The 15,464-nt window shown below is 47.6% G+C and overlaps 1 protein-coding gene across 1 annotated transcript in view; it reads right to left on the bottom strand.

The window, feature by feature from the left end:
- Positions 1 to 519: 519 nt before the first annotated feature.
- Positions 520 to 15,464, bottom strand: part of XKR6 (XK related 6) — a gene marked incomplete at its 5' end in the record, with an annotated part of 174,014 nt that continues 159,069 nt past the window's right edge. The window contains 2 exons of the mRNA XM_081001001.1: positions 520 to 1,743; positions 6,545 to 6,741. Of these exons, the coding sequence (XP_080857127.1) occupies positions 779 to 1,743; positions 6,545 to 6,741 (1,162 nt within the window). The 3' untranslated portion in view covers positions 520 to 778. The remainder of the gene's footprint in view (positions 1,744 to 6,544; positions 6,742 to 15,464) is intronic.

Below are 15,464 nucleotides of genomic sequence, written 5' to 3'. Positions count from 1 at the left end.
CTTTTAAAAAATCTAGTTTCATATATATATATTTATATACATATATAGACATAACTGTATATGCGCACACCTGTCTTGTACATGTGCACATATATAGATATATATATATAATTTCTGTCATTAAAACCGTCAAAGAGTTTTGCATGAGGGAGGTGACAGTACATAATGAAACTCAGCACCTAAGGGCATAAGGCAGTTGTAGGTTTTTTTGTTTGTTTGTTATATATATTTTTTATTATTAGTATTATTATTATTATTTTCAATCAGCACCAATCCCTATGATAATGTCCTACACTTGGTGTAAGGTATAAAACTCAGAGGCGGAGCTTGTTTGCTTTACTCCGACCTCTGAAAGCGTGGAAGTTTGAAAATACTGGTTGGTTTTGCGTTGTTGGTTTTTTTGTTTTTTTCTTCTTCTTCTCCTGCGCGTAAAAAACAAAAGGAAAGTTTTTCTTTTTGTTTTTACTTACAAAACATTGAGGATCTCTCATTCTCATATATATATATATATATATATATATATATATATATATATATATATAAAAAATTAGTTAAATACATACAGCAACCAGAAAGAAAACTTATTGGAAGGTTAGTTTCATGAGCTGTGTTCATGACCGTAAACATTTAACCAGCCTTTCCCCGCCCCCAATTTCCCTCTTTTAATTCTTTTGTTGTTTGTCTGTGACAGTGTGTGTGTCGTGTGTGTCGTGTGTGTGTGTGTGTGTGTGTGTGTGTGTCTGCATGTTTGTATGTGTGCTTGTGTTTAAAGGAGCTTTTAAAGTGAAGATTCGTACTGTAGCAATTCATACAAGAGAGGTCCGTCTCGATATCTAATCCCTACGGCGGTCGGGGTGACGTACTGTAGAATGTTTATAGTCCTTCTTAATCTCCTGTCTACAAAATGGGCGTCCCAAGCTGGGTACCTCTTCCTTGGGATGTCTATCTTAATGAGAGGGCCTTCTGGGTGGTAGGGCCTCCCGGACGGAGTCGAGGGTACCATCGCTCTCACTTGGAAAACTGGCAAGCAAGTCTCAGCCGTGAGTTCCTCCTGTTGCTCCGTGGCCGCTCTGGTGGGCGTTGCCTGGGCCGCCCTGTACCCTGGGGTCTGGGGAGCCATGGGTTCAACGTCAGGGGGCAAAGGAATGCCCCAGAGCAGTTCGGCGCAACAGGAGCTGGCAAAGATCTTAGCTCTTGGCCCCATGGGATGCAGGATGCCGTAGTACAAGAGCATCAGTGCTACCCCGGCGGCAAAGCTAAGAAAGACGCAACAGAGTGCTGGCACAGCGTACGAGTCAGTGGTGTCGGGGTCTCTGTAATAATACCAAAGGAGCGTCAAGGCAGCATTCTCTGTCAAGACTACAGTGTAATAGGCAAACATTCGGTATCGGGTCCGCCCTTCCTTGACATTAAACCAGCAAAAAATGTACACAATTCCTACCACCATGTTGAAGAGAATCTCCTCCCATTTAGACATGCAGAAGTCTGTCCCGCCATGGATGATCCAGAAAGCCATGGCGCACCAGTGGACCACCAGAAAGATCCCAAAATAGAGCTGGAAGATGGAAGCAAAGAGGGCAAAAGAGATCACTCTGGATGAGATGGTGAAGAGACGCCAGAAGAGATGGATAAGGGCCCCTCGGTAGCTCATGCTCTTCTTGTCATCCCTAGAGTCCCGGAGAAGCTTATGATACGAGGCTAGCACCCAAGCCAGGGACATCAGGGAGGCGACAGAGGACACACCTGCCGGGAGAACACACACACACAAACCCACAGAGTTAAACGGGGCAAAAGGGACGCAGTGGCCCACATCATCGTCCCCCCGGGGGGCAGGTGTGGAGCATGTTTACAATGCGGGTCGGGGTAGCGAGAAAGATCTAGAGGAGGAAGAGAAGAGAGAGTAAAATAAGCAGGACTTCCTACGGGAGCATGCCTGCGCTGCAATACGTCCAGGCCACCATCTGCATGGATGTGCATGGCGAAGGCTCACTGTCCACCAACAATTCCCTGGTGGGAGGCTTCTGTGTATAGTGGTACCTTGGTTCTCAAACTTAATCTGTTCTGGGAGTCTGTTCGACTCCCAGAACTGTTCAAAAACTGAGGTGCGGCTTCCGATTGGCTGCCGGAGCTTCCTGCACTCAATTGGAAGCCATGGAAGCCATGTTGGACATTCGGCTTCTGAAAAATGTTCACAAACCAGAATACTCACTTCCGTGTTTGCGGAGTTTGGGAGCCGATTTGTTCAGGAGCCAAGCTGTTCGAGTACCAAGGTACCACTGTGCTCTGTTGTGAACTGGTTTAAGAAAGCCTTATTTATAGCCACCTTGGAGAAACTAACCCACTAACTCCGGGTTCTAAAGAGGGGACGTGGACCCATTGGACTGTTATTGTTGTTTAGTATAATGGGTATGGGGTTGCTCGAGCGTAAGTTGCCGCCTCTCCTGGCTATGTTGCCTTGTTAAACCTTTCTGTCTGGACAGCCCTTCAATTCGTGGCTGCCTCAGTCGCGCGCAGAATCCGTCAGTGGGCGTTTCTTAAACCTCTTCCAACATAAAAGTTGTTTGACGCCCAGTCTCCCCCTACTCTCCCTGCGTGGAAGTCTTCTGCGCAGGGAGGGCGTGGGTAGCGGAGGACCCGTGCTCTCCCCGCTGGTGTCCAGTGAAGAGTCCTGGAGCCCTCTCGCCGATTCCCCCATCTGCCCCCCTTTATCCCTGGTGTAACGTTGATTTGCTTCCCCCTCTGCTGAACTGCCTCTCTCCCTGCTTGGCCCTTCTCCAGCATCATTTGAGAGCCTTCCCTCTGCCTCAGGCTCCGATGTCAGTTCCCTGACATTTAGCTTATTTAACAACTCAGTCACATGGGTGGCAAATTCCATCGGAATATGATTTCATCTGCCACTATATGATTATATGAGTTTTTGATGAGCTGTTTATGTCTTATCTTAGAAGACTGCCATATTGCCTCTTTTGTGCAAGTTTCTTTTAATACTTATTTATATATATCTTTTGTCTCCTTATTTTACACCTGACCATGCTCAATTGCTCTTGGCTATCTTTGAATTGTTGGGAAACTGTGCTAGTTTTGTTTGCTAATGAAATAATAGCAATGATTTTAAAAACTGATCATGGTACTGTGAAATCAGAAGGGACCAAGTTAATTAAAACTGCCCATGAACAGGTGAAGCCTATGAGCTGCATCTCGCTTGCCAGACTCGTCGACATGACAGCTCACCTTCTAGGAGTTCATGTGTAAAAAGCTTGGCTGGGATATAAGAACTGGTGGTCTGAATATGGCTCATTGGACTTCTATAGGTAAAGGTAAAGGACCCCGGACGGTTAAGTCCAGTCAAAGGCGACTATGGGGTTGTGGCACTCATCTCGCTTTCAGGCTGAGGGAGCCGGCGTTTGTCCACAGACAGCTTTCTGGGTCATGTGGCCAGCAGGACTAAACTGCTTCTGGCACAACAGGACACTGACGGAAACCAGAGCACACAGAAACGCCGTTTACCTTCCCACCACAGCGGTACCTATTTATCTACTTGCACTGGTGTGCTTTCAAACTGCCAAGTTGGCAGGAGCTGGGACAGAGCAATGGGAGCTCACCCTGTCGCGGGGATTCAAACCGCTGACCTTCTGACTGGCAAGCCCAAGAGGCTCAGTGGTTTAGACCACAGCGCCACTCACTGGACTTCTATAACCCTTCCCTAATCTAGGCTGATAGCTCAGCCTGAAGCATCCATTGTCAGAAGCTCCCAATATTTGAAGCATCCGTTGTCAGAAGACCTAGGAAGGTGGGGATTGTGCAACATTTGACATGACTGATGATGTCTGGAAGGCCACCTTAAATTGGCTTTTCTACTCTGGTGTTCTGATTATTCCCACAAAGCTCTAAGACAGGGGTTGCTAATGTTGTGCCCAGGGTGTTCATTCTGTTGCAGTCCAAAGCTCCTGGTAACTATATTCATATTCCTCCGAAATGGCCTTTGCAAGGTGTGGCCCATTTGCTCATGCAGAACACCCCACAAGTACACAGAGAAGCTGTAGTCAAGCAATTGCTCTGTCAAGTCTAGCATGGCTGTTGTCTATTTGGGAACTTTCTAAATCACCTGTTAAAGGTAAAGGGACCCTTGACCATTAGGTCCAGTCGTGGCTGACTCTGGGGTTGTGGCGCTCATCTCGCTTTATTGGCCGAGGGAGCCGGCGTACAGCTTCCGGGTCATGTGGCCAGCATGACTAAGCCGCTTCTGGCGAACCAGAGCAGCGCACGGAAACGCCGTTTACCTTCCCGCCGGAGCGGTACCTATTTATCTACTTGCACTTTGATGTGCTTTCAAACTGCTAGGTTGGCATGAGCAGGGACTGAGCAACGGGAGCTCACTCCGTCGCAGGGATTCGAACCGCTGACCTTCTGATCGGCAAGAACTTCCTGACAGTAAGAGCTGTTCGACAGTGGAATTTGCTGCCAAGGAGTGTGGTGGAGTCTCCTTCTTTGGAGGTCTTTAAGCAGAGGCTTGACAACCATATGTCAGGAGTGCTCTGATGGTGTTTCCTGCTTGGCAGGGGGTTGGACTCGATGGCCCTTGTGGTCTATTCCAACTCTATGATTCTATGATTCTAAGTCCTAGGCCTTGTGGTTTAACCCACAGTGCCACCCGTGTCCCTTTAAATCACCTGTTACCTGACCCTTTTAAACTGGACATGTCCAGGATTGAACCTGGGACCTTCTGCAAGCAAAGATAGGCCCTCTAGCATTGAATGGTGGAAGAACAGGTTCCCACTAGACCCCCCGGCAGACTCACGAGGGACTGCCCCTAAAGAGCATTGCTCCTTCAATCTTCATCAGTAAAAATTTCTGGAGGAATCACAGAAGGGACCACAAGGATCACCTAGTCAGACCCCCTGCAATGCAGGAATCTTTCGCCCAACATGAGGCTCCAACCCATGACCCTGAGATTAAGAGACTCATCCTGTACTGACTGAGCTACGGAGGAACACAATCTCTGACTTCGCACAGATGTTATTGTGATTTATGGCTTGCGTGTGAAAGAGTGGTGTATGTGTGCATGCACACAAATTTTGGTCTGTTGCTGGCTAGCACCAACAAAATTAAAAGGGTAATTTGATAATGATACTAGTGCAAAATGTGAAGGGAGTAATGCTCAGATTGGAAGGCAGCAAGTGGAGGCAGAGGGCCAAAGACAGGCATCCTCATCCTTCTTCCTGCTGATTTCTACAACGGCAGCATTGAGACTATGCCAGCGGGCAGTGCCAACCCCTGGAATAGTTGTAAGAAGGCAGGCAGGTGGGAGCTAGCTGAGGACAGATGGAAGTTGGTGGGGCAGTGTCCCATTCACTCTAATGGTCCATCATCCACTGAACTCCATCAGATTTAGCTACAGTACAATCTCCTCCCTTCTGTAATGGTATCATTGCCGTCGGTTACATTGACTGTGGTTTTCCAAGTCTTGAGTACGCTTCTGAGCCATGGTTCCCAAAGCCATGGCACTAGGATCACCTGCTGGGTGGTGGTGGCAGTGCTTAGGGGCAAGGGGGCGGCTGTGGGGTGGCGGCGGCACTGGACTTGCCAATGAATATCAGACTTTGAACAACTGGTATCACTGGATCAAGTCAATCAATCTCATTGAAGTACCGTATTTTTCGCTCTATAAGACACACTTTTTCCCCTTCAAAAATTAAGGGGAAATGTGTGTGCGTCATATGGAGCAAATGCAGGCTACTTGGCTTCAGGGATAGCCACCTGAAGCCTCTGGAGCGCAGCAGGAGCTCCCGCTGCGCTCCGGAGGCTTCGGGTTGCCTTCACTGAAGCCTGGAGAGTGAAAGGGGTCAGTGTGCACCAATCCCTCTTGCTCTCCTGGCTTCGCTTCGCTGGAGAGGCGCTGCACAGCTTTCCCTCTCTGTGCAGCGCCGCTTCAGTGAAGTGGGAGGAGAAATGGAAGGGGCAGAGAGGGGGAGAATTTTTTTTTCTTGTTCTCCCCCTCTAAAACAAGGTGCGTCCTATGGTCGGGTGCATCCTATAGAGCAAAAAATACCGTAATTAAACAAAACAAGTTTCAACTGGGTTTTGCACCAACGTGCAATTAATTGTCGCTGTTTTGAATTTTATTGTGTTATCAGTGGGTTGTGAAAACCGCTCATCTGAATAATGCTTTCTGTAGGGCAGGGTAAGGGGCAATGGGGAGGAGTTTATGGAACCGAGGGGACAGTGGCTTCGAAAGGTTTGGTAACTGGAGCCCAAAGCCACACTGAAAGCGGGCAATGGGCACGGCATTTGTGCCTCAATTGGCCCCTCAATTGGCCCATCTCCCACAGGAAACACAGCGAGCGGAAATGGGCAGAGGCTTTGCCACAAAGAAGGCAGGGCTTTGTTTGCTACCTGGCGATGGATCAAGGGGAGCAGTCACTGCCGACATGGTGATGGATCAAGGGCCTGGCGATGGATCAAGGGGAGCAGTCACTGCCGACATGGAGGTATATCCCCCCTCCCCATACACAGTGTCTCTCCCCACCCAGGTGGGGCAACTTACATGGTAAGGTTTCTGCACGGTTCTTTTGGATCATTATGCAGAGCTGTAGCACCAATTGTGGGGCGCTCTCGAGGAAAGTCTCCAAGAGGCGCAACATGTTGACGTCTGCATACTCGTACATCATAGCCCAGTAAAAGCGCCGCTGGTGTTCCTTTTGCCTCTGGCTTTGGATCCCCAGGTACATGGTTCGGATATACCTGGAGACAAGGGGAGAAAGAAGGGAGGGAGAAGGTGAGCTCGTGACCAAAGGACATCATCATCATCATCATTTATTATTTAGACCCGGCTGATTTGGCTGGGTCTCCCGTAGCCACTCTGGATGGCTTCCAACAAAATATTAAAATACAATAGTCCTTCAGATATTAAAAGCTTCCCTAAACAGGGCTGCCTTCAGATGTCTCCTAAAAGTCTGGTAGTTGGTTTTTCCTTTGACATCTGGTGGGAGGGTGTTCCACAGGGCGGGCGCCAACACCGAGAAGGCCCTCTGCCTGGTTCCCTGTCACCTCACTTCTCACAGGGAGGGAACTGCTAGAAGGCCCTCGGAAGAGCATGTTCATAGCCTGGGAGTGCTTCTGGACCCATCTTTGCCACTCGAAGCCCAGGTGACCTGTATGCATGCTCTCATTTGCTTAAAACATTGCTAAGTGTCCTGGAGTTTCAAAGAAGGAAGCGGTAAATAAAATGAATGGATGAATAAAAATAGAGGGCCTCTGATCAGTGGTGGAGCATCTGCTGTGCATATAGAAATTCCCAGGCTCAATCCAGCAGAATCTGCCACTAGACCTAGAAATAGCCAGCCCAATTTGAAACTGGAGAGCCTCATGGCAGATGAAACTTATGGACTATATGGAATTGGCGGAAATGACTGGTAGAATCCGTGACCAGGGAGAAGAGTCGATGGAGGAAGACTGGAAGAAATTCAAAGACTATCTTCGGAAACATTGCAAAATTAAGGAATGTTAAAGGGATGTTGGACTGAAAGTAAGTGGTTTCCAGCTGCACAGGTTAAAGTTAATGATAGATCAAGATTAAAGATCAAGATTAAAGATGTTTAAAGAAATGGAAATTTGATATTAAAAGGGAAAATTTTAAAGTTATATGACATTAAGATCAAGGATTAGGTTTAAAAAAGTTGAAGGTATATATTTTAACATTTTATTAAGTTAAAGATTGGGATTAAAAAAGTGGAAAAGAAACTGCTGGACAAATAATGTAGATTGGAATACAAAAGAGGGAGGTATGAGGAAGTCTAGAAAATAAGTATTTTAAATTTGGAAATGGAAAAGAGAGTTTGTTTTTAATTGTTAAGCTTTGTGTTTTTTATTGTTGAGTTTTGTACTGTTTTTTGTGTGTGTTGTTTTCTTTTTCTTTTGTTGTTCAAAACTTTAATAAAAAATTATAAAAAAAAAAAAAGGAAACTGGAGAGCCTCTGCCAGACAGTAGATAACAATGTGTTGGACTGACCAAGGGTCTGCCCTCGCTATGGGGCGACTTCTTATGTTCCTAACCCACTTGCATGCTTGCTAAATTTCGTTAGGGCCAGTGGAAACTGTGCAAAAACTCATCCCAGTGCTATTCCTTATTACCATCGCAATGATCCCATATGTGAGATTGCGGGGAAGTAATCACAGTGCCTCTAAGATGGGACTGATACGGGGAAGACATGAGCAGGCAGGAGCTATCAAATTGGCTGCCCTTAAGAAAGGTTCCGAAAAGCGCACAGAATTTTTTTAATAGCTGGGTTCCTGCAATTCCCTGCGTTAGACAAATGTTTGGGCTTAAAGTTCAGAAGTAGAATCTTTGTTATTATGAAATACTAAGAGGAATAGTACGTATGTATGGTATACATTGTCCACCCCTCCTCGTTCAATTTCTACAACAACCCTGTGGGGTAGGTTAGGCTGAGAGGCTATGACTGGCACAAGGTCACCTAGTGAGTAAAGATTTGAACCCAGATCTCTCCCAGGTCCTAGCCTGATACTCTAAGCACTATACAGCACCAGCCTAATTCCATGTTTTCCTGATAAATGAATAACTGTTCACCTTATATGCTAGGAGGAGTCAGGGCAAAATGAGATGGAAAAGGGAGAAACTAGGTGTTGGAGGCGGGGAAAAAGATTTTCTGAATTTTACGTCTGCTGTTTCCAAAATTGCATTTAATTCCAGTGTATATCCGTGCCAATTTAATGGAGTTTCCTTCCCTCTCACTCATTTTGGATCTACACCTTAAGTTAAGGGATGGGCAAGTTTCAGTTTCTCATTTTTCCGAGCTTCAATTCACATCAGTTTGAGAATCCTGCATTTATTTTTTTAAGTCCTCATGGAAATTCAGCAAAAGATTGGTTTATTTTAATGCAAATCTGTCCTAATATACAAACGTTTGTATGTGTTTCTGCCCGATATATACACATTTTTTGCAAACTGATTTCCCCTAATATTGCATGCAGACTACAATGACCAGGATCTTTTTTGGGGGGAAGGTTTGACTGTTTAAAATGATATGTAAAAGGTAAAGGTAAAGGGACCCCTGACCATTAGGTCCGGTTGTGGCCGACTCTGGGGTTGCGGCGCTCATCTCGCTTTATTGGCCGAGGGAGCCGGCATACAGCTTCCGGGTCATGTGGCCAGCATGACTAAGCCACTTCTGGCGAACCAGTGCAGCGCACGAAAACGCCATTTACCTTCCCACTGGAGCGGTACCTATTTATCTACTTGCGCTGGTATGCTTTGGAACTGCTAGGTTGGCAGGAGCAGGGACTGAGCAATGGGAGCTCACCCCGTCGCGGGGATTTGAACCACCGACCTCCTGATCGGCAAGTCCTAGGCTCTGTGGTTTAACCCACAGTGCCACTCGCGTCCCCATAAATGATATGAGACTGCTTCAAATGCACAGAGTGGATGTAGTCTATTTTATGTGGGCATTCAAGGGAGTACAGCTGAGCCAGAAGACTAGAGGAAGCTTTGGGCTCTTGCAAGCAGACATGATGTCTTTTTTTAAAAAAGAAAGTTTTAAAAACAAGTGGTGGAAGAAGTATCTTTCAAAGTTAAAGCAAACAGGAAACCCTACACATCCTGAAAATTTCAGGGAAATCTCATCTGACCTCATAAGAATCACTGCCCTTTCACAGGGCACACAAAAAAATCAAGGTGGTTTTCAACCTCCATTTAATATGGGGCAGCGTCTTACGGTACTATTTTTTCATCAGTGAAATGCTGCAGAACATGCAAAGCACGCCCCATATTTCTCTGCCTTGATACTGAATATTCGGTATTGTGTCCAAATGGAATCATCCCTGATGTTTTGAAAACAGCTGCAATAGAGCAGCAGCAAAACAAAGCCTACTTTGGAGGAGGCTGAAGTGGGAGAGAGGAGGAGCTGGTTTGTGGAGCGTTCCCTCACAAACAGGAAATGACTCAGATTTTCCGCAAGGTGGCGATCTGATCTAATCAAAGAGGGCATTCAGAAATGTAGATGGAGAGAGAGAGAGAGAGAGACGGTGGCTTGGGTGAAAACTCATTTTCTTAAATTCCGCTTTCACGCTGCACTGAATTTTCATGAGGTTTGATTTTCGCTGTGGAAGTTGCCGCGATGGAGTAGTGGCTGTGCTGGTGGGGGGAAAGGAAGGAATGATTGCAAATTGCCACCCCCAAACCTTTCTTTCCACTCCTGCATTCATTTCATGTATTTGTTTGCAGCCAATGACCCTCCACCATCCCCCACATCTGCCGCTGTTCGGGTTCCACGCTTCAGAAAACACAACCCAAACCTGAAAAGGGCATTTTAAACGGCTCTATCCCTGTTAATCGGGGAACGTACACGGGGACCGTGATGACATCATTGTGCCACACAGGCAATCAGTTTTGGTTCTGTGACATCACTGAGAGCAAACCAAGAGGAGAAGAGGGAGAGGGGACATTATGTTGCAGTGCTGTTTTCGCGGTTTCATGGTTTCATATCCATACACAAGAGAAGAGCCTGCTGGATGAGGCCAATGGCCCGTGTAGTCCAGCATCCTGTTCTCGCAGTTGACAACCAGATCCCTGTGGGAAACCTGTAATCAGGATTTGAGCACAAGAGAAACTCGCCCCTCCTGTGGTTTCCAGCAACTGGTTTTCAGAAGCATTGCTGCAGCTATAATAATAATAATAATAATAAGAAGAAGAAGAAGAAGAAGAAGAAGAAGAACTTATGATTTATACCCCAACAAAGTATTAAAATACAGTGGTCTGTTAAACATTAAAAGCTCCCCTAAACAAGGCTGCCATCAGATGTCTTCTAAAAGTCTGGTAGTTGTTCTTCTCTTTGACATCTGATAGGAGGGCATTCCACAGGGCGGGTGCCACTACCAAGAAGGCCCTCTGCCTGGTTCCCTGTAACCTCACTTCTCACAGGGAGGGAACCACCAGAAGGCCCTCGGAGCTGGACCTCAGTGTCTGGGCAGAACGATGGGGGTAGAGAAGCTACTTCAGGTATACTGGACCGAGGCCATTTAGGGCTTTAAAGGTCAGCACTAACACTTTGAATTGTGCTCGGAAACATACTGGGAGCCAATGGTGGAGGCAGAGGACAGCCACAGTGGCTAGTAGCCATTGCCAAGCCATGAATTTGCCAGTCCTCTTAGAATCCTAGAATCATAGAGTTGGAAGAGACCACAAGGGCCATCGAGTCCAACCCCCTGCCAAGCAGGAAACACCATCAGAGCACTCCTGACATATGGTTGTCAAGCCTCTGCTTAAAGACCTCCAAAGAAGGAGACTCCACCACATACCTTGGCAGCAAATTCCACTGTCGAACAGCTCTTACTGTCAGGAAGTTCTTCCTAATGTTTAGGTGGAATCTTCTTTCTTTCTTTTAAAGCCATCTAAGCTGGTGGCCACAGGATGCCGGTGGCGCTGTGGGTTAAACCACAGAGCCTAGGACTTGCCAATCAGAAGGTCTGTGGTTCGAATCCCCGCAATGGGGTGAGCTCCCATTGCTCGGTCCCAGCTCCTGCCAACCTAGCAGTTCGAGAGCACGTCAAAGTGCAAGTAGATAAATAGGTACCGCTCCGGCGGGAAGGTAAACGGCATTTCCGTGCGCTGCTCTGGTTCGCCAGAAGCAGCTTAGTCATGCTGGCCACATGACCCGGAAGCTGTACGCCGGCTTCCTCCGCCAATAAAGCGAGATGAGCGCCACAACCCCAGAGTCGGCCACGACTGGACCTAATGGTCAGGGGTCCCTTTATCTTTACCTTTTTAAGCTGGTGGCTACCACCACCTCTTGTGGAAGCTAGCGGTTTGCTAGCTGCTTGGGTGCCCAGTGCGCACCCTGCAGCTGGCAGGTGGGCGAGCTGCCCATGGGGGTGGGATGTGCTGTGTGGAGCCTCTCCGCTGCCCCCTCTCAGCTGTAGGGTGGCTGAGGAAGAGGCGGAGGGCGGACGCAAGTCCCACACTGCCATTTCAGGCAGACCAGAGCCTTCATGCACCCAAGCCACTACGTCATTCTCAGGCGAGATGTGTGGCTTGGGTACATGGAAATCCCATGGTAAGTGCTGGCCCCTATGGTGTGGTGCCCAGTGCCAGCCGCATTTGTTACATTTGTTGACTGAACTAAAAAGTTTCATGAGCCCAATTTTGTTTTTTTAAACTCATATTTTTGTCATTTTGTCACCCACCTCAGTGATGACACCCACAGCAGCACGCACCCCCCGCACCCCCCTTCCTCTGCCACTGGTGGAAGCATGTTCCATAGTTTTAACTATGTGGTGCGTGAAATGCGTCTTGTGGGAGAGAGTTCCACAGATCTGAACCCACACCATGGAAGGCATGATTGCTCATGGACAGGAGTCGTGCTTCTGGCTCATAGGGAAACACGAATACAGTGGTACCTCGGGTTAAGTACTTAATTCGTTCCGGAGGTCCGTTCTTAACCTGAAACTGTTCTTAACCTGAAGCACCACTTTAGCTAATGGGGCCTCCTGCTGCCGCCGTGCTGCCACCGCGCAATTTCTGTTCTCATCCTGAAGCAAAGTTCTTAAACCAAGGTACTATTTCTGGGTTAGCAGAGTCTGTAACCTGAAGCGTCTGTAACCTGAAACGTCTGTAACCCGAGGTACCACTGTAGTGCTTCCCTGGACAATCTTAGGAATGGACTTGGGATGCACCGGGTAAGGTACTCCTTAAGGTATCCTGTGCCTGAGTTATTCAGCACTTTGCACACACTTGTGCAAGAACCACGAACTTGTCCTGGCAAAAGACAGGAAGCTGGTGCGAGCCCCTTTAACACCAACATCATGTATGGACGGCACGCTATTCCTGCCGGTGTTTCAGAAACGCTTGCACCACCTTTTGCAAAGCGCCGCAAACCCCTGCTAAAAGCGGAAGTGCACCCCCACCCCCCCGTTCAATAACCCTGCTCCAGTTTGGGCTCAGCGTTTGGTAGTGCAAAGGCCCTGCAGCCACAAGCTTGCTACATTATAATAACCAGGCAATGAACGCCAGATTGATGACCTCCGAGCAAATTCGCATAGGCCTCTCGTTGCACAGTTGAACTATAAATCAAATTGGATAAAGATAATGATATTTGCAGAGCCTCTGGCCAGCTCTGATGGCGCTGGCTATCAGAGCACCATGGTTGCTTGAGCAGCAACGGACTTGGAGTGGGGCGAGGAGCTGATCTTAAGCTTCTCTCTGAGAAGTCTTTCTCAGCATGCAGTGAGTCGCTGGAGAACTTTGGGGGCTAGCATTTATTAGCATGTTGGAAGATGGAGGACAAAGAAAAGGAAGGCCTTCTCCATGCAGCAAATCTTGTTAAACTACGGAACTCACTCCGGCAGAAAGCAGCGATGGAAACCAATGTGGATGATGGAAAAGCTGAGCGAAACCAAAAGAGACAGCCGATCAGAAGGTCGGCAGTTTGAATCCCCGTGACGGGGTGAGCTCCCGTTGCTGGGTCCTTCTCCTGCCAACCTAGCAGTTCGAAAGCACATCAAAGTGCAAGTAGATAAATAGGTACCACTCCGGCGGGAAGGTAAACGGTGTTTCCGTGTGCTGCTCTGGTTCGCCAGAAGTGGCTTAGTCAGGCTGACCACACGACCCGGAAGCTGAATGCTGGCTCCCTCAGCCAATAAAGCAAGATGAGCGCTGCAACCCCAGAGTCGGTCATGACTGGACCTAATGGTCAGGGGTCCCTTTACCTTTACCTTTATGAACTGCCTGCCATCCTAGCAGGTCGAAAGCACAAAGTGCAAGTAGATAAATAGGTACCGCACCAGCAGGAAGGTAAACAGCATTTCTGTGCGCTGCTCTGGTTCTCCAGAAGCGGCTTAGTCATGCTGGCCACATGACCCGGAAGCTGTACGCCGGCTCCCTCAGCCAGTAAAGTGAGATGAGCGCTGCATTCCCAGAGTTGTCTGAGACTGGACCTAGTGGTCAGGGGGTCCCTTTACCTTTTTATGCACAGGAACTGGACCTTCTGGTGCCTTTTGGGTCACTGAAATGGGCTACACTTCTGTCCCAGTTTCAATGCTGAAACCTACAAGGTCTTTATCGTTACCAGCCAACCCGTTTTGTAGCCCCCTTCCTGAAAGTACATTTGGCTAGGAAATCGGATGGGCAGGAGACACACAGCAGTTTCCCCAGCCTCAATCCTTCTGAGCTTTTTTCCCAGAGAAGTTTCTCTGGGAGTTCTCCACGAAAGCTCGGGAAAACTGAGCTAATTACAAGGCGAGCCGTGGGGAACTTGTACATGATCAGTCTCTTAGCAACTACGTTACAGAAGCTCTCGAACAAAGCCAGGGACATGGGTTTTCGGAAGGTAGGGGAGGCTTGCAGAAGAGGCAGAGCAAAAGAGAAAAGGACACCAGAATTCTGAAGAACATAATGTAAGAACACAAGAAGAAACTGCTGGATGAGGCCAATGGTCCTTCTGGTCCAGCATCCTATTGTCACAGTGGCTGGCAAGAGGCCCAACGCTGTAACAGGACACAAATGCAACAGCACTGTCCCCTTTAGCTGTTTCTAGCAACTGGTATTCAATAGTGCCACTGTATTCTGCTCTGGTCAGACCTCACCTGGAGTAGTACTGTGTCCAGTTCTGGGCACCACACTTCAAGAAGGACACTGACAAACTGGAACGTGTCCAAAGGAGGGCAACCAAAATGGTCAAAGGCCTGGAAACGATGCCTTATGAGGAACAGCTAAGGGAGCTGGGCATGTTTAGCCTGGAGAAGAGGAGGTTAAGGGGTGATATGATAGCCATGTTCAAATATATAAAAGGATGTCACATAGAGGAGGGAGAAAGGTTGTTTTCTGCTGCTCCAGAGAAGCAGACACAGAGCAATGGATCCAAACTACAAGAAAGAAGATTCCACCTAAACATTAGGAAGAACTTCCTGACAGTAAGAGCTGTTCGACAGTGGAATTTGCTGCCAAGGAGTGTGGTGGAGTCTCCTTCTTTGGAGGTCTTTAAGCAGAGGCTTGACAACCATATGTCAGGAGTGCTCTGATGGTGTTTCCTGCTTGGCAGGGGGTTGGACTCGATGGCCCTTGTGGTCTCTTCCAACTCTATGATTCTATGATTCTATGAAAAGCATTACTGTCTTTGACCATGGAGGCATAGGCATTGTGGCTAGTAGTAGTAGTGATGATAATGATAATAATAATAATAATGATGATAATAATGATAATGCTAATAAGTGAGAGCTGGACCATAAAGAAGGCTGATTGCCGAAGAATTGATGCTTTTGAATTATGGTGCTGGAGGAGACTCTTGAGAGTCCCATGGACTGCAAGAAGATCAAACCTCTCCATTCTGAAGGAACTCAGCCCTGAGTGTTCACTGGAAGGACAGATCCTGAAGCTGAGGCTCCAAGACTTTGGCCTCCTCATGAGAAGAGAAGACTCCCTGGAAAAGACCCTGATGTCGGGAAAGATGGAGGGC

The sequence above is a fragment of the Podarcis pityusensis genome (assembly GCF_964106645.2).
Source record: "Podarcis pityusensis genome assembly, chromosome: 3".
Taxonomy (NCBI): domain Eukaryota; kingdom Metazoa; phylum Chordata; class Lepidosauria; order Squamata; family Lacertidae; genus Podarcis; species Podarcis pityusensis.
Note: the sequence above shows the minus strand (reverse complement) of the source record. Positions and strands in the feature narration are given on the sequence as shown.